At 43.2% G+C, this 24,588-nt stretch overlaps 1 protein-coding gene across 5 annotated transcripts in view; it reads left to right on the top strand.

Annotated features, from left to right (window-relative positions):
* CAST (calpastatin) overlaps window positions 1-24,588 on the top strand; it is a 68,045-nt gene that overhangs the window by 34,514 nt on the left and 8,943 nt on the right. For all 5 annotated transcript variants that reach the window (XM_074165849.1, XM_074165847.1, XM_074165850.1 and 2 more), the window contains 20 exons: window positions 2,746-2,805; window positions 7,717-7,767; window positions 8,105-8,161; window positions 8,960-9,076; window positions 11,016-11,096; window positions 11,613-11,714; window positions 12,201-12,281; window positions 12,379-12,432; window positions 13,015-13,110; window positions 13,258-13,353; window positions 14,060-14,158; window positions 15,353-15,436; window positions 16,452-16,499; window positions 19,430-19,534; window positions 19,842-19,943; window positions 20,758-20,859; window positions 22,710-22,793; window positions 23,592-23,639; window positions 23,811-23,900; window positions 24,425-24,523. In XM_074165849.1, coding sequence (XP_074021950.1) covers window positions 2,746-2,805; window positions 7,717-7,767; window positions 8,105-8,161; window positions 8,960-9,076; window positions 11,016-11,096; window positions 11,613-11,714; window positions 12,201-12,281; window positions 12,379-12,432; window positions 13,015-13,110; window positions 13,258-13,353; window positions 14,060-14,158; window positions 15,353-15,436; window positions 16,452-16,499; window positions 19,430-19,534; window positions 19,842-19,943; window positions 20,758-20,859; window positions 22,710-22,793; window positions 23,592-23,639; window positions 23,811-23,900; window positions 24,425-24,523 — 1,656 coding nt within the window. The remainder of the gene's footprint in view (window positions 1-2,745; window positions 2,806-7,716; window positions 7,768-8,104; window positions 8,162-8,959; window positions 9,077-11,015; window positions 11,097-11,612; window positions 11,715-12,200; window positions 12,282-12,378; window positions 12,433-13,014; window positions 13,111-13,257; window positions 13,354-14,059; window positions 14,159-15,352; window positions 15,437-16,451; window positions 16,500-19,429; window positions 19,535-19,841; window positions 19,944-20,757; window positions 20,860-22,709; window positions 22,794-23,591; window positions 23,640-23,810; window positions 23,901-24,424; window positions 24,524-24,588) is intronic.

Here is a 24,588-nt window from a genome sequence, read left to right on the forward strand (position 1 = left end):
GGGTGAGGTAATTACCAGCTACTGATAATTACCTGCGCTTAATCACTGTCAACCTGTAACTCCTTCTCTGGTCTGCTGAGCTCCTTCTGTGGTTGTCATGGAGGATCCCATGCTGCTGATGGGTTCTTTCCTCTGCAGGGACCATCTCCATGTTAACCTGAAAGAGGGGAGATGGAGATGAGATGTGGGGAAGAACTTCTTTGCTGTGAGGGTGGTGAGAGCCTGGCCCAGGTTGCCCCGAGAAGCTGTGGCTGCCCCATCCCTGGAGGGGTTCAAGGCCAGGTTGGAGGGGGCTTGGAGCAACCTGGTCTGGTGGGAGGTGTCCCTGCCCAGGGCAGGGGGTGGCACTGGGGGAGCTTTAAGGTCCCTTCCAACCCAAACCATTCCATGATTCTAAGATTCTATGATTCTGTGTCTTCCCTGCTGTGGTCATAGAGTCATTTCAACTCTTAAACTGACACCGGTACATGAAAAATGCTTTGCCTCTTCTCCCAGCTTGCAGAGCCATGCAGCAGCTGTCCCCCGACCTGGACCCCTGGCTGCTCCCAGGGGAGCTTCCCTGTGGGCCAGGTCAGGACTGGGGCCATCCAGCACCCTCTGTCTGGGCAGGACCCGGGGTGCAGCCATAGGAGGAGCAGTCACTGCCCACGATGCTTGTTTTTCCATCCCGTGTTGTCTCTGCCCTTCGGGACGTCCCTGACAACACAACAAAACCTTCCCTCTCTCTGTGGGGGCACCTTCTCTGCCCACCCCCAGCCACTGGGGCAGGTCAGACTGTGCCCGTCCTGGCCGTTCTCCTTGCCAGGGGGTGTTTCACCACCCCGGGTGCCAGCAGGGTGTGCCGGCCCCGGTGCCTCATCATGCCGGTTGCTAAGCAGCCTTTTAATATTTACCGCCTGACACACGTCCGGGTGTTGCTTTGCCCCTCCTGCAGCCCGACGGTCGGAAGAGGAAAAACACAATGACCCGCAGTAAAAATGAGCCCCTGGAGCCAGGCTGGTGTTGCCCGGCTGCCTGGTGGCCACCAAACCAGGGGTTGGACCCTGGCAGCTTCGTGCAAAGCTCAGACCCTGGGCAGTAAAGGGCTGAAAAGGACAAGGACCCCCTTCCTCCTGGGGGAGGAAGTGGAAAACTCTTTTTGGGGAGAGAGTGGAAAATTGGAGGCCCTGAATAGTGGGGAATTCAGGCAAAATGAGAAGTGAGGCACCAGAGTAGAAGGAAGCATCGGTTGGTTTATTTGGGTGGTTTTCACTAATCTCTGCAAGTTGTAGCGGTGCTGCTCTGCTGGAACTTGGGAAAGAATTTTTCAGTGTAAGAAAAAGGCTTGGTGGGAGTTTTCAGAGGGGCAGAAGGGAGAAGGGCTCAGATAAATGTATTTTTATTAAATGGACAGGGACTGGGGTGACTAACGTGAAGGTGTAGAACAGGCACTTACTTCTTGGTCATGTAGAAGGAATTCAGATTAATTTCACAGAAAAGAAAGAAAAGGGAGGAAAAAACAATGGAAGGGCCCAAATGGAAGGGCCAGTGTGTTACGTACAGATTCCCTGATGGTGGCAGCGGCAATATATAAAAAGGTTGTTTAAAACCTTTTGTTCCCTGTCCTGAAGTAGGAGGCTCTGTACATTCCTGCGCACGCCTCCACCCGTACAGAAGTTCCCTTCTAGTATGTAGTCAGTCTATAGGTACATACGTATAAGGAAAAAGCAGATACTGTGTGCTTACGTTTCTGTAGTGTGACAATCACAGATCCTCCCTAGTATATATTTAGAACAGTCAAAGCTCTTACCAAGCTGTGCAAGGTACCAGGTATGCTGGCGGGGAGAGCACGCTGTCATCGCCACACGTACCTTCTAAATTGTCCACAACTTCTGTTGAGAGATGCTTGTGGTGTGAAAAGCTCTGGAAATAAGAGAATTTTCCAGGTGGAAGTAAGAAGTCACCCCAGGTATGGAACAGTGATACAGCTTCTGAGCTCATTCAGACAAGGCGTGTTTTCATACAGCAAGTGGCATGGAAAACATGAAGAAATCTAGAAAAAATGGATAACTTGTGGTGTTCATTTAAATATAAACTCTTAAGTTTGTTGCTGTGATCAAGGTGGCGAATACAGCCTTAGGGCAGAGGAACGTGGAGCAGGAGTAGAGAGGTGGTATTGCATCGGCATATTATCTCAACATATTTGAGTTTTCTAATTTAGTATTAAATATTTTGTGTGGAAAACTAGTAAAGCCAAAAAGTACAATTTTTGTTAAAAAAAGAAATGTGGAAGAATACTGCACAGTAAGTAAATATGGTTCAGTGTCAGACCAGGGTCTGAGTTTCTTTTGATGCTTGATTTGAAATTTGCCTTCAGTACATGTTAGAGGAAGAAAAATGCTCTAGGCATCTACATGCTCTGGGCAATCCTGCTTCAGCAGGGGAGTTGGACTAGATGATCTCTATGGTCTCTTCCAACTCTAAAAAATTCAGTGAAATTCAGTGAAAAAATGTTGTGAGAAGATCTATGGGCATCACACTATTGAAATCCTACATAGAATTCCATGAATTCTATGACTTCTATACACGTATTGTAGAAATATGGGCAAGAGAGAAGATCTGAAATGATAACTAATTTTCAGTAATAACTTCTTCTTAATTTTTAGCTGGATATCTAATGAATTCAGGTTGCTTATGCTTGCTTAGTAGTACTATATGTAACAAAGGTGAAATTAATCAATTTCCCTTTTTTTTTTTTTCTCTCAGAAGCAGTCCCCCTCTGCGGATGCACCAAAAACACAAATTATGAAGCCATCTGAGACAAAGGTATGAATTCTTGAGAAACTCAAGCTTGCAGTTAAGCACAAACATATGAAGCAATGGAGTTTCTTTTTTTAGTACTGATACTGAGTAATTTTATTGCATATTTCTTCTCTGCAGCTTAATTTCCTCTTCAAAAAATATCTAAAAAACGCTATACAAAGTGCTCGGAGGACTTTATGACAGCAGTACTAATTTTAATTTTAGCTCAGTCACACTTTGCAACATGTGTATGGCTCCCCCCAGTGTAGTTACGGGGTTATTTACCTCAGGATAATTTTTCACGTATTCAGAGAATTCAGGACAAATTTCAGCTTTTAGCATACGTAGGGTTGCGCCGTCTCGTTGATCTCCTGTCTCTGTCCGTCTGGCAGCTCCCTTGCCTTTGTCCTTTGTGCTTGTTGTGTCTTGCCTAATGACTTGCACCGCCTCAGCGTGGAAGCTGTGTCATCCCTCATGTTCTTCACTTGCCAGCTGAGAGTCATCATCCTCACCTACGCCTCTGTTGCCTAAGAGAATATATGTGTGTTATTTAAACAAATGATTAACAATTCTCTCCCTCCTTCATTTTCCGTAATTGTTAACATTGAAACTCAACAAAAATGCTGAAAACCAAACTGGACCAGCAGAGACTTGTGCAGTGGTAAAACCTGGGTCTGCCTGAACCTTGTGTAAATACAAATAAAGGAACACTGAAGAGTAGTGAGGTCAGGAGAAGACACTTAGTCCTGAGGCTCTGGAGGTCCTCCGGTCCAGTCCAGCCAGCTGGACAACAATTAAACCATCTCCATTTGTGCACCGTCACCGTCATCACTCGTGAATGAAGGTGTCCACAAGTCTCCATTTTCACCTTCCTGTTAAACTGATTAGTGCCACGTTCGTTACTGATGCTGTTCTCTGTATGGTCGCACCCAGCCAACGATTTACCTAAAAATGGTTATGGTCTCCCCCAGCTTGAAGCTTGAAATAACTTTAGAAGAACATGGTAAATTTCTGATCAGATCTTTAAGACTGGTGTTGCAAGGTGAGGCAAAAATAGAGTCTGAGAGGGATGTTTCAGTGCTGTGAGGCTGGTGAACAGCCCCCCCTTCCAACCAGCGCCCCGTACTTGCACAGACACATGTGCTGGTTGAGCCCCAGCCAGCAGCCCAGCACCCCACGGCTCACTGACCCTCTCCGTGGAGGATCAGGAGAGTGAGAGCGAGAAAAGTCGTGGGTTGACATGGGAACAGCTTAATAATTGAATTAAAATATAATAAAATAGAAATAGAAATAGAAATAGAAATAGAAATAGAAATAGAAATAGAAATAGAAATATAATAACAACAACAATAATAATTGGAAGAGTGAAAGTGAGAAAACCCATGGGTTGAGGTAAGAACAGTTTAATAATTGAATTAAAATATAATAACAATAATCAGAAGAGTGAAAGTGGGAGAACTCATGGGTTGAGATAAGAATAGTTTAATAATTATTAAATTAAAAATTAAATTAAATTAATAATTAAAATATAATATTAATAATTGGAAGACTGAAAGTGAGAAAACTCACAGGTTAAGGCCAGTTTAATAATGGAATCAAAATACGATGATGATGATAATAATAGTAGTAATGGAATGGAAAGGAAAACAAAACAACAAGAGAGAGAAATAAAGCCCACGGAAGAGGAGTGATGCAAATGAAACACAACTGCTTCCCACCACCCAGCCGATGCCCAGCCTGTTCCTGAGCAGGGGCAGCCGCCCCCCAGCCAAATCCCCCCAAATTGATACGCTGAACATGATGTCACATGTTACAGAATACGCCCTTGGCCGGTTTTGAGTAGGTGTCCTGGCTGTACCCCCTCCCATCTCCTTCTGCCCCCCAGACCCTGCGCTGGCAGGGCATGAGAAGCTGCAAAGTCCTTGGGAACAGCCAAGACATCAATCTGTGACCAATATCCTCATGCTACACCCAGGACGCAGCGCTGTACCAGCTGCCGAGAGGAAAATGGACTCCGTCCCAGCTGAAACCAGGGCAGTTCGCAAGACAATTAATTCTTTATTTCAGTGTCTGTTGCGTTATTAATGCCTTCCTCCCGCTGGATGCAGCAGAGTCATCTGTGTTTTGACAGCAGACTCCTTTGAAAAGAAATAAGGTTGCTGAGTCACTTTAATTTCTAGTCCTAAATTTCTTGCAAATTAACACCTCTTTTCTAATTGCCTGCTATAACCACGTCTCATTTGTTCGTTCTTGGAGTCTCCCTACTCTTGGACGCTCTTAACCCTCCTTTAGCTTTCAGGTCTGTGTACCTGAGTCCTTGGTCTCCCATTAACCATGGGTCTGGGAGAGCTGTGAGTTACTGCAGCGGAGGAGAAGGAATGTGGAACTTCTCGTTTGGTCAAGAAGCCCCAGGGCTGGGTGGGAGGTTGGAGAAGCTGGTGGAGAAGCAGGAGCCCTGTGGCTGATGCGGCCACTGCCACCACAATCACGTCCCATCTTTCTTCCTCTTGCACACATTTGTGCAACTGGGGAATGAGTTAAAAAGTACTCCTTTTCTAGATTATTATTCAGTGTGTTATGAGGAGTGACCAAGGGAGCTGGGGGGGTTCAGCCTGGAGACAAGGAGGCTGAGGGGAGACGTTCTTGCTCTCTCCAACTCCCTGAAAGGAGGGTGTAGCCAGGGGGGGTCAGTCTCTTCTCCCAAGGAACAGGCGATGGGACAAGAGGAAACAGCCTCAAGTTGCGTCAGGTAAGGTTTAGGATGGAGATTGGGAACAATTTCTTCATGGAAAGGGTTGTGAAGCCTTGGCAGAGGCTGCCCAGGGCAGTGGTGGAGTCACCATCCCTGGAGGTATTTAAAAGCTGGGCAGACGTGGGTTTGGGTCAGTGGTGGGTTTGTCAGTGTTGGGTTGGTGGTCGGCCTGGATGATCTGAAAGGTCCCTTCCAACCTTGACAATTCCATGACTCTGTGATGCCCGAGTGTTTCAGATGCAGCTCTGGGGTGGTGGCACAGTCGGGTGGGATCAGGCAGCAGAAGGGGAGGTGGGACATCTCTTTCCCTGCAGGAGCTCAGTGCTGGCTTTAAATGTGCCCTGGGTCCAGGCTGTAACTCCTCACGGCCAACTCTCTTTAAGGATGGCCAACTACTTGCCTTTGGAAGTATGGTCTCACACTAAAATGGATGGTTTGACTTGCCTGGTAATAATATTATTATTTTTTTTAAATTGTATTTGAACTTTGTTATTGCTGCAGGTGTATCTAAATAGATGTGTCTGCGTGCGTGTGAGAGCACGTGTGTGCTCGTGATCATGTATTTTAACGTGGCCTTATCATCCTCATGTGTGTTTAAGTCTTGAATGACAGCATTGCCCCATGAGTCCATACATTCCTCAGCATTGTCATAGAAAAACTTGTACTGTGAGCAATCAAAAGATACACGAGGATAATAAATAATGCATACACCGAAAAAAAGGCATTAAGCATTTAGTAAAACAATATTTACAATGTATAAAAAAGGCAAGCAGTTGGTAATAACTGGTTTGGCCAGCTGAGAATTTGAATTTATATTGCTGGGTGTTGACAGGAATGCAAGTAAATACATCTTATTGTCCTGCAAAAAAAGAAGGTGTGTTTACTTTTCTTCTGAAAAGCACATAAGAAAAACCTGGATTTGTATTCTCAACAGCAGGGTACTTAGCGTCCTGAGCAGGCGGCAGTCCTGCAGCAGGAAAAGTCAAATTTTGTGTTCCTTGAACCTCATGCCTGCACTTGTGTTACTTTTCTTTGCAGCCAAAGGACGTCTCGAGTCTGGTTGACACTTTGCTTTAGCTGTTACATAAATACGTTGAACCTTTTTTTAGCTTAAAAACTGTGAAACTGTGAAAAGGATTACCTTTTCAATGTAGGATTATTTAGTGTAGAGGTACACAAATGGATGTGTGTGTCTTTGAGTTCACTGTGTGGTAGTCATGTAACAGGGAGGTACAAGTGGGAGCGTGTAAAGTATGACTGAACCAGAGAAGTACTGTGATTTAATCAGGTTAGACGTCAAGAGAAAATACAAAGGGGGGAATCTGAGAGGCTAAGTGATTGTTTTGATTTTTTTTTTTTCTTTTAATTTTTGTCCCCACTTTGGAGTTTAGGAAATTTTTTTCACCCTCTATCTATAATTTTACCTTTTGTGGCGGACTTGATTGTTGTGTTGTGTTCTTCACTGTCATCTACAGATTCGTGGCCTTTGCCAAGCTTACTCCTGGGCATCTACGTTTTTATGCATGTTCAGGATTTCCCAGCCAAGTGTCTGTGGTTGAGTGTGTGGGTGTGAATAATTGCATAACAAATGGTAAAAAAAGGTAGCAAATTTCTCTGTGTGGTTGGCTAGCAAACAGAAGCTGGATATATCTAAATGGTAATTAATGTTTGGCAGCTAAAATGAATGGAAATACGGTCACAAGGCTGGCATTTTCATTTTTCTTTCTTCTTACCAGACATAAACTATTCCTTAATTTTTCAGTGTGTGTCCTTACATGTTTCTACTGGTAGTAATTTATTGCTTACTGCACTTTGTCTTGAGGTGAATCACAGAAGTCATTTTTGTGGCATGGTTGCAGAAAATTTTTAAGTGTAAATTGAATTGTTCATTGTATTTGTTTAATTTCTTCTTTCCCCCTCTTTTGAGTCCTTCATATGAGGAGTGCGTGTGTGTTGTGTGTGTGTTTGCAAACATTTGAGTGCTCTTCAATTGCTGGAATTAAGATCTGTGCCAGGACTTTGCAGCTGTTGTAAACCGCAAGATCAAAGCACTGTATATTAGTTAAATCGCATGTGTGCTCATGAGTGAAAACCTGTCTGATGTTCTTCTTTAAATGAGCTGACCCCTTAGAAATAGCCCCGCAGATTAATCTCTCTCTGAATGTCTGTTGCTTCTGTTCCAGCCCGCACCAACAACCAAAGCAGAACCTGGAATACCTGCAGAGTCAGCCAAGGTAAATACGTGTATTTCACCTTTGGGTAGTTGTTGTGCTTTGGTCTTTGACTAACTTTGGAAAAAGTCTTTGCTGCCGCTGTGCCAATGGAACTGCCGTGTGAATAGTGACATACCTGCATGCAAAAGAGCGAGGAGCTGGCAGGTGTGGGAATGCAGTGTTTTCGGGGAATGGGGTGCTTTACTACTTCACAGCAGCTCAAGAATTGTTCTGGTACCACCTTTAAATTCATCTTGTGCTGATTTGAACTGCTGTAGACCGTGTTCCATACCCATATGGTTCCAATTAATTGAATTAGCATAAGGTTGAATGATCTCCATTTTTTATTTTACGACAGCCAGCAGACTCTCAAAATAAACAGCTGTCTGAAGAGAGGCAGAAGGAGCCCGGTGATGTAAGTTGTGTGATTTCTCTCCCTCCCCCTCTTTCTCTCCTCCCTTTCCCCCCTGCCTGGGGCTTTTTTGCCCGAAAAGTCAGATCTGTTCCCTGGTGAGCGATCGCAGATCTCACACGCCAGGACGAGACAGGGATTATTTATTTCAGAATTGCACACAAGGCCGGGTGCTTGGTGGTTTCCACAAATCACACACTCCCATCAGAACTCTCTGCGCGATTTTTATACGCATTTTACATCATTATAATATTAGTACCTCCTAGTACTAGTATTTGATCAGTTATTAATTTACATACTATTACGCCATCAAGTTGTAGCTCCCACGCATGCTCAAGGGAAGGTCTTCACCTGGGCAAGGGTCTCCTTGACCAATGGGTGCCATTTTTACTCTTATAATGAAGGTAGTTCAGCTCAGGGCACTAAGAATTTTCACTTTCCTGCCAAGTTGGCAGAACTTCTGAAAACCTGTAGATTAGCACCATCCTCAAGGCCCTTGTGCTCAATGGGCCTCCTCGAGAATGATACAATACTCATCTCCCTTGATTAGGAGTTATTTTCATTAACTCATGCTTGATAAATTCAAGGACAGAATCCTCGCTATTCGTAAGAATACACATAAGTTGTATCACTTTCAACACTAGTCACTAATAATATTTCAAAGGTGTGCTTTGGTAACAATTATTTGTGTTATTTCTCTCTTTCATGTTTTTTTTTTAAATAAATTAAAAAAACACAAACCAAACAAAAGCAGCCCATATGTATTTCCTTATCGAATGATAATAGTTTATCTCTACGCAGGCAAAAAGCGAAACCTCACCTTCTGTGTCAACACCTTCTAAACCAAATAATGCAGGAAAAGAAACTACAACTCAGGCTGGCCAGCATCCACCAGCCTCCTCCACGGAGACAGCAAAGGTATAGTAGAAGTAGCCATCCAATTTTTATTACTTATGTTATTGTAGGGGTGAGAAATTCACATCAAGGTGGTATAGCAGCCTTCCAGTCCCCAAAGCAGCTCCAGGAAAGCTGGGGAGGGACTCTTGATGAGGGGGGGGAGCCATAGGAGGAGGGGGAAGGGTTTGACACTGAAAGAGGGGAGATGGAGATGAGCTGTGGGGAAGAAGTTCTTTGCTGTGAGGGTGGTGAGAGCCTGGCCCAGGTTGCCCCGAGAAGCTGTGGCTGCCCCATCCCTGGAGGGGTTCAAGGCCAGGTTGGAGGGGGCTTGGAGCAACCTGGTCTGGTGGGACTGGATGGGCTCTAATGTCCCTTCCAGCCCAAACCATTCTGTGATTTTATGATTCTTACACTGAATATTGTAAAGCAAGACTGGGCCCCCCAAAATCACAATGTAGAAAAGCTCAAAGGCTGTCTTGTGTCTAAAGATTTGTATGAAAAATGTCCTACTTTAAAAGCTGGGACTCAGAAACTGCACACTTTACCCACAAATTAATTTAAACAGCATCCTGAGTATAGCACTTCCAGCTAACCCATGACAGCGTTCATGGATAAGCACCAGCTGCTGATAGAGCGGCCCAGCCAGATGGTGTGGGTGGTTTGTACTGCTCCTTTGGTGACCCCGATGTGCCTCCACCTTTAGGTGTCCTCTTCATACATGCGTTTTCATTGTCCCCAGACTCTGTTGCTGTTACCTAAGCAAGAGGCATGAAGATTGTCACAATTGTAGGCCTGTTCCCACCTGTTAGGTGTTTGTCTGTCATTCGTGCAAGCTTTTTGCAAGTTCCTTGTGGCTATGTTGGGTGTAATTAGTTTTTTCTCAGTCTCTTCCCTTGTCCCTTCACTGCAGAAGGTGAACAGAAGGGGCTGTCTGGGCAGTCAAAAAAATGCCTTGTTCATTTGGCACGGGGGTTGGAATTTGATGATGTTTAAGGTCCCTGCCAACCTGTACCATTCTGTTATTCTATGAGCAGTGCCATCATGGAGCTCCTTCACCTGTGGACTTTGAGGTGTGTTGGCTCCAAAAGCAGCAGGTCAGCAGGTGACACATTCTCAGTAGAGCAGCCTGTATGCCCCGGTGGCAAGACTCCAAAAAGACCTAGGACGAGAAAGGTTGGGGAAAAAGCTGGGGAAGGGTCATTTCAGAGGGACAAGTGGAGAAAGAGCTGGAGCAAATGCGTGTAGTAGAGTCAGGGTCTGGATCTTTTTGGTCTCCTGGTCTGCACGTATCTGGGTGACAGGGCCAGAGTGACACGAAGGACTCCTGCAGCTCTACCACAACCCACTTTTTTTTTGCAGTAAGTGAGAATGTCAGCAGTGCAGAAGTCTGCATTTTTGTGTTGGTGTTGCTCCTGCACCAAACTCCCTGAAGCAGTTTCCACCCTGCCTGTTTGAGCAGCGTTTGCTGCTGATGCCGATAATGTATCGAGAATATGGGGTGCAAATTAAAGACTTGGAAGGGGCCTCGTAGTCTTTGTGCTCTGCAGATTTCTTTTACTGGCAAAGTAAAAGAAAGAGGTAAAGTACTTACAATGGCACACTTGCTTTCTCCCAGCAAAGTCACGCTGGCGTAGCGTTGCAGGTCGGTGGTATCTTGCTCTGCCCAGGTGTCTGGATGCTCTGCAGGTGTCTTAGCCATTTGCCAAGTCCAAAAGAACACGGGCAGCCTCAGAGTTGGGTGTTTTAGGCTTAGTACCATGCCAGCTGCAGCTGCTCTGCTCCCAGAGCACTCGGCCAGTGGGTAGAACCAGCTTTGCTTTTTTATTCAAAGCGTAGATGAAGAGGGACAATAAATGTGCATGCCTGAGTGGAACGTCTCTGTTTTTGTTCTGTCTCTAGAATTTTTAACATAGGGCCATATAATAAAGCTATCTCTTTAATTTTTCCCTTATTTCTCCAGCCAAAGACCGAGAAGATGTCCATAGTGGCTGGTCCAGCTGGTGCAAGTGTGGTTACTGTCGCTGATAAGTCAAGTACTGAGGTTGGTAAATACAGTCCCAGACAAATTCTGCCCTTGCAAAAATGTCTCAGAGAGTGTTTCTCTCACAGAAACACTTCAGTTTCAGAAAAAATTATTGGGTAACTGCTGAAGTATTGCTGTTGAGTAGTTACGTGTGGTGGTGAAGGACTCTCTGAAAGAATAGGCCACGAACTAGTGGTGTGTCATTGTGTGTTTTGTCAAGTAGGATTTAGAATCACTTTCCTACCTCAGCTAGCATAAAATTAATCACTCTTTATCTTCAGTTATGTTCATATGTGTATGCGTTATTACCAGCTGGTATATAAATGCAAATGATCTTGTTACTGATTTTGGGGAACGAGTTTAAGAGCAGTTCTCACTGAAAAATTTGGCAAGTGCAGGACCTACTGAAAGGAAGGTTTTGGTTTGGTTTCCAGGAGTTTTCTGCAGATTCACCACGTGATTCAGATGTTGGTGTTTTTTTTTTTTTTTCCCTTTAGACAGCGTGATAACTTTAATTGTCTGCTTAATTTTTAGGCTGCTATGGATGAGTCAGCACTGGATAGCCTAATAGACACCCTAGGGGGACCTGAAGAAGATGTGCCTCCTAGTCCTGTTTACACTGGTCCAGAAGTTACGGTATTTTACATTTTTTATTTTCACTTTTTAGAAGATTAATCTCTAAGTTGTTCATTACTGTATTGATTCTGTAATTGTGTCACTTGGATCTGCTAAGAGGTTAAATACAGTTTGTGCAGTTGCATTTTAGTGTTGTTTTCAGTGGTACAGAGATGATACAGTTCTGTATGTATTGCAGTAGAGAAAACAGTGAATTGTCAACAAAGAAGGTTTGCTGCTTTTTGAACTGATTTCCAAGCGTGGTTTGCACTGGATTTACAAAAGGCAGTAATGGAGCTGTAAGAGAGCGTAAACAACCTGGGAGACTTCATTTCTACTCGAGAAAGAGTAAAACATTGAGAATTTGGGGAAGAATGCGTACTTTTCTGAGCTAGAATGAGCCCTCACATTTTCTTTCCACAAGTGTCACTGTAGATAGCTCTACATTAGAGATTTATTTCAATAAACAGTAGTACAGAAACATTAATGTGTGCATTCTTTTCACAGGAAGATATATCTTCAAGATACTTGGAAGAAATGGGTAAACGGGAAGGTAGTCTCCCTCCAGAGTACGTCAAGTTGTTGAAGGTTAGTGAGTTTAAAAAAAGGTACTCTTCCTGCATGTTTTCTTTCATATTGTGTGGTTTCTGCTTCCCATTTACTACAAAATTAATTCTCATTTTAGAGCAAAGGGGATGGCAAAGATGGAGTCCCACCAAAAGTAGATGAACGAGATGAAGTAAGACTTTTTTTTTTTTTTTTATATTGAAAGGTGAAAATGACCCAGCTGGGGTCCAAGGAAAATTTAAGTGTTGCCCATCTTCCAAAAATCCCAGAAAGTGGGAGAGGGCGGTGGGGTACCAGATAACATAGATACTGATAAAAATAAATAGGACTTTGCACAGACGTTTTTAATTACGAAGTAGGAATTTTCGTGACACTGGCTGAAGCTGAAACAAGTCAAATAAATGCTCATAGAGACACTGTGGGTAATAATACCAATAGGAGGAAAGAGCAGCTGTGCATGCAGGAGTCTCTTCGCGATGCTTTTAGCAAAGATTACTTGAATTTCTATACTTAGCAAGAGAATTCTGTAAGCCAGCTTAATTTTACTGTTTAGCATATGAAAACATAAGTTTATCTGAAAAGTGAATCAACCAGTGAGGAGAAATACCGTTTTTTCTAACAGCAGCATGTGCTTCTGAGGTCATTGTGTGAGTAAGCGTGGAGCACACTCAGATTTCAAACCGAGTTTGACAGCACTGATATTTGAACTCTAATGATCTAATGATTGTAAACTCATTTGCAATGTCTTGCTCAGAAACCCATGACGGAGGATGAGCTTGCAGAGGCCCTGTCGTCTGACTTCACCTGCGCTGCTGCCTCTGCTGACAAAAAGAAGGCAAGCGCAACAGAGGTATTGATATCTTCCTTGCCATTGCATGCCTTCATTGCAATGAAATACTGCCATTATTATCTTAATATTTCACTTTAAAATTATCTTGACATTTTTCCCCTTCTTTTTGTTTTTTCAAACTTGCCTGTAATTCCATATTTCTCGCAGAAACCAAGCAAGGAAGGAGAAGTCGTGCAGGCACAAGCAGTGAGTGCAGTCAAGACCTCAGTTCCTCCAAAAGAGAAGAAAACAAAATCAAAGGAGGTATGTATACACAGTTGTTCTTTGACTAGTTAACTTCTAATTAAAACTCAATAGCACGTGTTGTATTTTATGTGTGCCTGATCTTGTAATGGTGCTCATCATCATCATTTTCTGTTGTAAATCCTGTTTATCTTAGAAATTATGGGAATAGTATGAATTGCCATTGCACAGACTTTGCTGTACCTTAAAGATCTGGCATTACTAGGTTGTATGATTTTCCTTTTGGATTCTTCTACAAAATAACTGTGGTTATTCTGGCTAGAGGCAAGAGAGTAGAAAAATGGATGTATTTTCTTAGCTATGTGAGGTGTGTTTAAAACTTCAATACCATGTAATTTTCTCATGTTTTACAAACTTTTTTCCTCTGTAGAGAGCAAGTGTGACCTTACACTTTCTGGGTTTGCCATGTCAAAGCATATGGCAATTGTGTTATGTGATACTGGCTTTTTTTTTTTTTTTTCTCTTTTTTTTTTTCCCAATTTTCCCCTCTCCTTAAGAGGAGACGTGTTGATGAAGCTGGGCTAATCTTTCGACATAATTTGCCGTATCCTCCAATGTGATGTTAAGGAAACCAGATAAAGCCAAACAAAAATGAGCAGTCTGGTGCTGGCTGTTTGCTTTATAAACAGCATAAAAGATGTGTAAGGTAAAATCTGTGTCAGTTTAAAGAAATAATGAAATTGCTTGCATATTTTCTTAAATGCAGGAAATTAAAGAAGATGCGGTGGAAGCTCTTCTTGATACTCTTGGTGGGCCTGAACCTGAGCCTGAAAAAGATCTTACCCCTGTTGTGGAGGTGTCTGAGGTACGATCTTACTTGGTTTTACAGCAGTTTTTGGACCCTCCTGTGGAGTCTTGAGTCCTCTTTGTTAGGTACTGTACAACCGTGTGAAAAAATGGTGTAAAACCATGTCAAAAAAAAAAAAGGAAAAAAAAAAAGGCAACAAAACGAGTTTCATATCAAAGGCGTAAGGAATGTCTGAGTCTTATATAATTAAGAAAAGTAAGAAATGATGAAATTCTGAGTGAATTCAGGTAGAACAGAATACAGTAAGGTGGTTTGCAAAATGATGAGCATTTCATTTGGCTGTAGAACCCTCCATACACACACCTTTCCCTGCATTAGCTGTAGCTGCTCTGTTTCTTTCCCCAAGCACTGGGTACAATTTATAGCAAGCTTTTGTTTTGCATTTGCTGTTTGATTTTTAATTAACTTTTTGGGTTTTGGTGCCTGTACTCCTTTTTTCCATCAGTCCCCATTATCTTTCTAATTTGGGTCTTGCCTTTCACTGCATCTTCTAAGTCTTTTGTTTTTCTTCAACAGTTAGATTTTAACAGTAGCCTGGTGTTTACATGTTAAGCTTTGACTTTTTAGTTTAGTTTTGCAAACTCTGCCTATAACCCCACTAATATCAGTTGTTTTCCCCTGACTTTGCTTACAGCTCAGAGCAAACAAATGACAGGGAAATATCAGAAAATCACTTGTTGCTGAGAGAAGATGCTGGAGCTCAATTTTGGCAATAAAAGAGCACCCTGTATTGCAGATCCACTCAGATAGCTTAGTGGATGCGTTGCTTCATGAGGGAGGTCCAGAGAAGTAAAAGCTGTGTTGCAGTAGCAGTGATGAAAAAGATACAGAATACAGCTTGTATAATCAGAGTATTGAAATCCAAGGAAACATGAGGATTTTGTACACCCCAAAAATTAAAAATTCTAAAATTTGAAAAGTGATGGCTCTGTATACTGTCTGAAGTTTTTTAGGATTTAAAATATTACAGCCATATTCACACATTACATTGATTCTTAAGCTGTGACAATTTTACCACAGAAATTTGATAGGAATAAATTGAGGAACTTTAATCTTGATATATGGAATAATTTTATCTGATGCTAGTACTTCTTCAAACAGGAGGCTGAAGAATCTTGATAGCGAAGTTGAGTGTACATTGGGTTTTTTTATTAATTTCTCTAATTGATATTTTTGTTCTTTCTTTTTAAGGTAAAAGCTAAGGAGAAAAAAGAAGAAAAGACTGGAGAACGTGATGATACCATACCTCCAGAATACAGGTTAACACCAGAGCTGGTAAGTTTTTCATCTCTCTATTGCTTTGTAAACAGGGCCCTGCCTCTGACACTTCCTTTCATCACAGACAGGCAAAGAACATGAGGAAAACAAGCAATAATAGTTATTCAGTCAGTGGCTTTCTCCCATTGGTGATTTCTGTATCTCTAGTTCCCTTCCTTTGCCGGCATGGCTTTTGCCAGTTTTTCAGGCATTCCAGGCAAAGATATGATTTTCCCAGGTCACTTTTTCCTTCTCCAAGGGTGGTGTTACTTTTAAAAATATATTTAATATGTTTAATATATTAAAACATATTTAATATACATAAATATTTAATATATTTAATGATATTAAATCTCAGTGCTGCTAAATCCATCCCTTTACAGAAGTGCTCGTGGGTGTCCTCCTGTAATGTAACCATGAAAACTTTATTATAAAATGGTATGAAAATTAACACGTTCTTTCAGATTTTTGCTTCAATTGATGGGGATTTGTCCAAGGTTAAGCAAAACAACAATAGAACTGAGATGTGTTTTCCATAAAGTTCAGAATTTAAAGTTTTTGCAATGGTTATTAGTACAACTGATGTTAATGAGGTTGCTACATAAACTGGCCTTGCTGGAGCTGAATGTTAACATTCTGTTCTGGAAAGAGTGGTTTTACCCTTCTTTTTAGAGATTTCAAGAGTGCTTGACTGCAGACCTGGGATTTAACCCCTCTTTGTTGAAGTGCAAAAGTTTGTCTTTTGAGGTCAAAGCTTGTTTTGCTAGTGGATGAATTCCTGCTGTTTTACTGTGGAATTAATTCCTGCAGCATATTGATACTGATAGGAATGGGCACTTTTCAGTCTCTGCCCATTTGCTTGTTTTATCCACTTACCTGGCCATGTAAGAATTCCCCCTGTCTATGGAAATTCCCATTACTGTGTCACTGATTTCATCTTGTGTGTATCATTTATATTATTTTGCTGGTGATTATGGAGTATGACACTTGTTATAACAATGGAAAATGTCAATAATACTTACTTTACTTTTAGGATAAAGATGGAAAACCGATATTGCCAAAGCCTGAAGAGAAACCTAAGGTTAGAAAACTGACAGTTTTGTAGGAGTGTGACTAGATACCCCGTTTTCTCCCCCTCTGTCATCACTTCTCTCTGTGCCGCTATGTAAGTCTCCTGGTCTGCTTGCCTGTTTACTTCCCTGCACAAAACCTGCTGATCTGAAGTGTCAAGTGAATGTTGATTTTATTGAAATTCACTGGCTCTGAATGTAGAGCTCACAGTAAGGAAAAGGTTTAGAGATGATGAAGGTAGGAGAGAATTACAGAAATAACCGCTGGCCCAAAGAAAAGCTGTCTGGGGAGTTAGTGTAAGGTATTCGGAGAAGGCTGTCGGAGCTGCTGAATGGCAGAGAGGGGCGAGGCAGGAAAACCTCTTTGTTCTCTTGGACAGTTTCCTCTCATTAGTCATCAAATATAAAGGAACACGACTGGGAAGAAGGAAAAAGCTGCTGTGGACATTTTCCTAATCACAAAAGAACAACTTGGACTTCACAAAAAGTATCCACCATGGCCTGGAGAGTGCAAGACAGAAAGAAAACATTGAAAGAGAAAGTTACAAACGGCACGGGAAGAAAGGAAAAAATTGGAAAAGGAAAGGAGCTGTGCACTGAAGAAACGGAGGGCTTCACTTTGGAAATACTGTGAGTTGAGGAGCGCTGCCAAAATTGAGAAAGTACAGGAAACCTCCATTCTTCTGAAACGAGTGTGAAAGTCAGGGCCAATTTGAGTGAGGACAACGCTGTGCCTTTTTAGCAGAAATGTGAAGTCATTTGTACCATTCAAGCCTGAATTATGGAGGAATGCAAAGCCGGCGATGAAAAGACTTTTATGTCTGCAAAAATCTGTGTGTCAGACCTTAGACATGAGAGGGAGCTGTGCGAGGGCTGCACAGAAGGGACACCCACCGAGATGCCACGAGGGAGAGAAGAGAGGAGCTATTGCTCTGCAGGAAGTAGGCACCAGTGGTGGGAGACGAGCCCTCCTGACTCACGGGGCGCACAAATGAGATGGAACACACATGGAAAAAAAATAGGAAAACTCCAGAAGTGGAATGTGGCGTGAGTTAAGGGAGGTTGGTTCATAGTTTGTCTAAAGTCCAGTACAAAACCAAAGCAGAAGATGAGCTCAGAACCATGAGGTCTTACGCCAAAAGGATCAAGTGGTTGGTAGAAGGGTAGGTGGTCCTGTCCTCTTCCACCCCTGTCAGTCAGAGACACGGATATGACTGAGTAGCTGTTCTGTAAGGGAATCACACCGGTGTTGAAGTCACACGTTGCAGCATTTTTCTGGGCATTACTTCACTCTTTATAATTTAAAGAAGGCGATTTTGAGCAACATGTGTTCACCAGTATTCACAGAATCACAGAATGTTATGGGGTTGGAAGGGACCTCTGGAGATCATCCAGTCCAGGCGGGTCTGAATGTCTCCAGAGAAGGAGACTCCACCACCTCCCTGGGCAGCCTCTTCCAGGGCTCTGCCACCCTCACAGCAAAGAAGTTCCTCCTCATGTTTAGATGGGACTTCTTATGTTCAAGTTTGTGCCCGTTCCCTCTTGTCCTGTCCCTGAGCACCACCGAAAAAAGACTGGCCCCATCCTCCTGACACCCACCCTTTGAGTATTTATAGGTGTTGATGAGATCCCGCCTCAGCCTTCTCTTCTCCAGACTAAACAGACCCAAGTCCCTCAGCCTTTCATCGTAAGAGAGATGTTCCAGTCCCTCATCATCTTTGTGGGGCCTGGAGCGTCTCTCTTAGGAGGAAAGGCTGAGGGACTTGGCTGGTATTATCAGTAACTTAGATATGGGAAACCAAAACCAGCAAAACAAAAAAGTTATGTCAGTAGCTGAAAAACCGTCAGTCACTTACAGTCCTTCAACAGTTCCTGCTGAATGCAAAGTTCTTCTTCCTTCATGATTCCAGCGAGGGCTTCTATTACTTTGGGCATTACTCTGTTCTGCATACCCTTAGGCACACGCAGTGGCATTGCTTGTGTGAAAAAAGTTGTTATTGCCCAAGTGCTTTTTTGATTTAGTGGCTGAAAGAGGAATTCGGTCGTTATGAAAAGTGGAGCCTTATGTGATGAGAGATTTTATAAAGACTTAGGGGCACTGATCTACAAAGGAGGGAAAGTGGGAGGGAAAATAAGAGACTCTTCCTTAGAAATGTTGTTTTACATATTATGAATTTGACCAAATGAGCTCTAACCAATAAAGTTCCACGGGGTGATCACTGCTAGCAAAGATTTAAACATTTAGGGGTAAACAGTAGTTTGAAGGATCCCAGGAGCATTAGTAATAGTTCACAGAAGTATGTAGGTCACATAGTACTAGATCACATTGTAGGGATTGTAATAGATCACACAGTAGGGAAATAAAAGTGCAGTTTATTCACTTTTCGCTAAAACGTGAGAGTGAAAACCACTGTGTGTCAGCAGTCAGTGCCCAAGCTGAGAGAGGTCCCAGGTGACGTTGCCTCTGAGGGAGCTCTCCTTCTGCTGGGAAAAAAAGAAAAAAGATTAAAATGGAAGAATCATAGTTGGATGGTGCTGCTTTCCACTACCTGTATGTAATTTATGCTTGAAGTATTACAACAACATGATGCTGTTATGTTAAATACCACCTAGTAAATATCAGCATTCTTTTTTTTTTCTTTCTAATTAAGAGGTTGCATTTTCCTTTCCAGTAGCCCTGTGAGCAGCATTGAACATAGTGTTCTCTACATTATATTGGCTTTTGATAACAAAGCAACTGATGCATTCTGAAAAGTGGTTTTCTTAATTTTAGGTACTGTGAAATTCACGCTGTTTTGTTGGATGTGAATGTGAAAGGTTGTTTTGGTGTAGACTACAAAAGTTTCTCTGCTTTCTGAGTAGCTGAAATACAATTCTTGAAAAAATAAATAAAAAACAGGCAGTGAGTCACCTGTAGCAATTATGTCTTTGTGTTTTGCAGCCTTTGAGTGAATTTGATCTTGTTGATGAATTTTCCAAGGACTTTGCCTGCCCGGCACAGCCTGTGGTACAGTCCAAACCGTCAAAGCCCAGCAGCACATCCAAAGTACGTCTGTCTTTCCAGCTCATCTGAGATGCTGACACTGGTGGCTTTGCTAAGACTGGATAGTGCTACTGTTCTTTCAAGAAAAATATTCTCCTCTGTTTCTGTTCCCCCCCCCTTCCAACCCCGTTGCCCTCAGTGGAACATGCAGTATGGGCACTGAGTCCTTAACTGAGGGGTTTCTGCCTTTAAATTTAGACTTTTCTTTCTTGTTTTGTGCTGCATTTGAAAAAAAAAAAGGCCACTTAACAGGTATGTTTGGGGTTTCTGAGCATCTTGGGTGAAATGTGGTGGAATTGTTCTGTTTCAGAAGCCTTCAGCTCCTGTGGCCACAAAACCCACTGCAGATGAAGCGGTCCCTCGGGCAGCAGCTTGCACCGTGCAGTCTGCGGCTCCCTCAGCTGCATCCTCGGTGAGTAGCCCCAGCTGGAGGTAAAGCAAAGCTTGGTGCTTCGTTGGGTCAGTGCTATGGCATATTTTCCAGACGCCTACTGCAGTATGGCATATGCTTCCTCCGCAGAGGCAAGCCACAAAGGCTGAGCGCTTCCCAAAACCAAAATCAAGTGAAGGACAAGCTGAACGGGGAAGGTCAGGGACCTTCTTAGTGGAGGAAAGTCAAACTGACAGTTCTTGGGGTCTGCTTCATCTCTGAATGCCCAAAAAAGGGTTCTGTTTGTGAATTTAACAGACACCGCAGGAAAAGACAAATTCTACAAAAAGTTATAACCGTCCTGCTGAATATTTGGGAGGATTTGCATTAATGGCTGATGTTCTTGCATCTCTTCAAGACCAGGTTGGACGGGGCTTTGAGCAACGTGCTCTAGTGGAGGTGTCCCTGCGCAGGGCAGGGGGGTTGGAACTGGATGATCTTTAAGGTCCCTTCCAACTCTAACCATTCTGTGATTCTGTGATTCTCAGAATACTTGTGCTTCTGCAAAAAAACAAACAGAGCAGCCCCCCTCTGGGACATTTTAGCAGTGACTAAGTCTTTGGGAAGGAGAAGCAGAGCAATCTCAATCAAAGTTTCCTTGTGCCCTGAGCGCAGCAGATTAAAGTGTGGGAAGACAATTAGGGAGAGAAGCATTACAGGTTTTTTAGTTTACTTCTCAATTTTTACCTTAAGTTTTGTGTGGCTGCTGGTGATAGTGTATGAGCAGGTTTCTTCAGCTGCAGCTGCACTCCAGAGTGAGAATTGTGGTTTTCTGTGTTTCTCAATACCCTTACAGGTGGGTCACGCAGCAGATGAAGCACTGGAAGCCTTGTCCAGTAGCCTGGGCAAGAGGGAGCCTGATCCAGTGGAAAAGAAACCTGTGGTGGACAAAGTTAAGGTAGAGAAACAACCAGACCTCAAAAAATAGACTGCTGATGGAAGTATCTTCGGCGTTGCTGTATGTCCTCAGGCTAGAAGCAATTTTGAAACAATAGTTTCACTTTTTTTAAAAACAAAATTTATATGTGAAACCGGTTACATTCTGCTTAGGAAGCAGTGGTAGGATTTCAACACAGTAAGTCCACTTTCCTAACCATTTTGCCTGTTGCAGTCCAGTAGTTCCCTCAGCTCTCTCTGTGTCTGACTGCTGAAGCAAAGCTGAATTAACATCCACATCAGAGGTGGCATCCAGTACCATCCTTTTCCAAAAGCAACCAAATTTGTGATGAGTTGTTCAAATTAGGAATGACACATAAAACTTGGGGTTTTATCACTATCTTATTTTAACAAGGAGCCTTAATTAAGTCACAGAAATGGGTGTATTCTCTCTAAGGGAACACCGTTCACAGTCACAGTCTGAATGTCCCCATTGGCCACCCCAACCCCAAACCGTGGACCAGATGGTGGTGACTGTTGACTGGGGCCAAAAATAGCACAGCCATGCAGCAGACCTGGACAGGCTGGAGAGCTGGGGAACTCAGATGAAGTTCAGCAAGGGCAAGTGTAGGGTGCTGCACCTGGGGAGGAATAACCCCCTGCACCAGTACAGGTTGGAGGTGACCTGCTGGAGAGCAGCTCTGAGGAGAAAGACCTGGGAGTCCTGGTGGACAACAGGATGACCATGAGCCAGCAATGTGCCCTTGTGGCCAAGAAGGCCAATGGCATCCTGGGGTGCATCAGGAAGAACGTGACCAGCAGGTGGAGGGAGGTCATCCTCCCCCTCTGCTCTGTCCTGGTGAGGCCCCATCTGGAGCACTGGGTCCAGTTCTGGGCTCCCCAGTTCCAGAAGGACAGGGAACTGCTGGAGAGGGTCCAGCAGAGGGCTACAAAGATGATGAGGGACTGGAACATCACTTATGAGGAGAGGCTGAGGGACTTGGGTCTGTTTAGTCTGGAGAAGAGAAGGCTGAGGGGGGATCTGATCAACACCTATAAATACTCAAAGGATGGGTGTCAGGAGGATGGGGCCAGTCTTTTTTCGGTGGTGCTCAGGGACAGGACAAAAGAAATGGGCACAAACTGGAACATAAGAAGTCCCATCTAAACATGAGGAGGAACTTCTTTGCTGTGAGGGTGTCAGAGCCCTGGAAGAGGCTGCCCAGGGAGGTGGTGGAGTCTCCTTCTCTGGAGATACTCAGACCCCGCCTGGACACGTTCCTATGGGACCTGCTCTGGGTGGACCTGCTCTGGCAGGGGGTCGGACTAGATGATCTCCAGAGGTCCTTTCCAACCCCTGCCAGCCTGGGATTCTGTGACAGCTCTTCTGGTAGTGCTGGAGCTCTCATCAAACAAAACTTCCCAAAGTTGGCTTTACTGCCTTTTCTTAGTTGTCATCTTCCAACATAACTTGTATGGGGGGAGGTCCTTTTTGAAGTTGGCCACCGATTTCTGTGTTCCCCCTTCCTCTGTGTGCAGCCCAGACGGCTGTTGGGTGGATTTCAAGGAAAAGTCAGGAATTAAGACCTGGAGGTATAATTCTCTTTTGTTATTGGTCCATGGTTGTCTCTGGATCTTCACTGAAACAGGTAGACCTACTTATGGTACACACAGGAAGAAACAGGCTGAGAAATTCAGGCTTTCTTAAGAGGAAAGGCTTTCTTTTAATCTGCATGAGATTTTTATCTGGTAGTTGGATTGAAAGACTAATTTGAATCAGTAGAGTGAAGACTTGAAAGCTTGCTCATATGCGTTTCTGTTGGGATGTAGTTATTTGGTGTCATTAATACTATTTTTATTTTGCCTTTGTAGGAGAAAACCAAACAAGAAGAACGTAAAAAACTGGGTGAAGATGAAGAGACGATTCCTCCAGAGTACAGATTAACAGGAGCAAAAGTAATTTATTTAATGTGCTGTTTCAGGCCTACTTTTCTTTCATTCCTCAGAATATATGGCTGCAACTGAAACTCCATTTCATTTTGAAATGTTGATGTTTAGTTTAGCCATTTTTATAGTATATAAAAATTCCAGTTAGAGTATATAAAAGTTCAGTTCCTGAATATGGGAGATCTCTCACCAGATGCCCACGTGGGCACAGACGTGGTTTGGAGAAAAGTACCTACACATGAGTAATTTGGGCTGAGATCAGTGCACTGGAGTCTTCCATTAGCTTTTTGAATTTTAGAACTTTATAAATTGTTACTGGTCACAGCTGTTAAAAAAACCCAGCATGTTAAGATGGTATTTTTCCAAACACGGCCAGAGAACTCCCTTGACATAAACGGGTTGCTCAGGTATGGCAGGATGTGAAGGACACCCCCCAGAGCTGCTAGTGCGAAGAGATACGGCCTCTCTGCGTCCAGGAGTACTGTTACCCCTCCGGAACTTCTTGGGGTTTTATTTCTTAATTGTGCAGTTTCCGTGGAAACCGAACCACAAAATAGGGAAGCTCAGAATCCCACATGCTGAGTCACTTCTCAGCACTCGGGTGTTTCTGAGTTACAGGAGCTGGATTTTTTAGATGACGCTTTGAGTGGCAGCAGAAGGTGCCGGAAGTGACCAGTTGGGTCATTTTCACGTGTGAGAGTTGCTGCCGCTCAGTGGACGCTCTCAGGGCGCTTGTATCGCACCGATGTTGAAGGACAGCTTGGTTTAATGCAAGGATAAAAAAGGAAAACTGCTTTTCTTTTGTAGGATAAAGATGGAAAACCACTCTTACCAAAACCTGAAGAAAAGTCTCAGGTAAAAAAGTCAATATTCAGATAAATGTTCCATTCGTTAATTAATTGCTCAAATGTCAGTAAGGTTTCCCATTCTTCAGTTTAAAAATGCAGACAGACTGTATTTCCTGCTCACTTTTTAATAGATGAAAAGGCTTACAAAAGCCTCTTTTTTTTTTCTTTTTGATGATAGCCTATGAGCGAAAATGAACTGCTAGAGGGTTTGACAGAAGGATTTTCCTGTTCCCCATCCACACCATTGCCTACACCAACTGTATCAAAGGTGATTATATTTGATTTCTGAAAATCCATTCTGTTTTCAAATTGTTTCAATAATCTTGATATTGATTTTGTTTCCCTTAAAGTTTATGTAAACTTTCTTAAAGTTCAAGAATTAAAAATTTAAACTATTTTTTGCAATAAGTTTATAACACAGCAGGACTTTAATAATAAGAAAAAAACTAAGTTAGTTGTCATATATTTTATCAACTGCTTGCGTAAGTAATGCTTTACAGTTGAGAATTTTAAGTGTTACTGGGGAACTTAGATGGGCTTGGTGAAATCTCAGCTCCTCTGAAGTCACACTGAACCCGCCTCTGACTTGAGATGTGCCAGGGCTTAACCCAGGAGTTGAGGGGGAAGAGTGAACGTGAACAAACTGCGATGCGGAGGGGTTTCAGTCTGAGATAAGTAGAGATTCTAAGAAAAGCAATAAACTCTGTGGATGTTTCTTTCAGATGGGTGGAATTTGATGCAGGTTCTTCCCTTGGTCCTCTGTGTTTTTAATGATGCTGTGTCTCGTTTCAGAAAACCAAGGAGGGCGGAAAGCCCCTGGATTCCTCAGAGGTTATCTCTGCTGCTACGGTTTCTTCGGTGCACTCATCGGCTCCTGCGGCGGCTGCCTCGGTAAGAACCTCCTCTGTGCGTCCTTTCCTCAAACTAAGGACTGACGATGGGGGGAGAGGGGGGCA

This window comes from Numenius arquata, chromosome Z (genome assembly GCF_964106895.1).
Source record: "Numenius arquata chromosome Z, bNumArq3.hap1.1, whole genome shotgun sequence".
NCBI classification, from domain to species: domain Eukaryota; kingdom Metazoa; phylum Chordata; class Aves; order Charadriiformes; family Scolopacidae; genus Numenius; species Numenius arquata.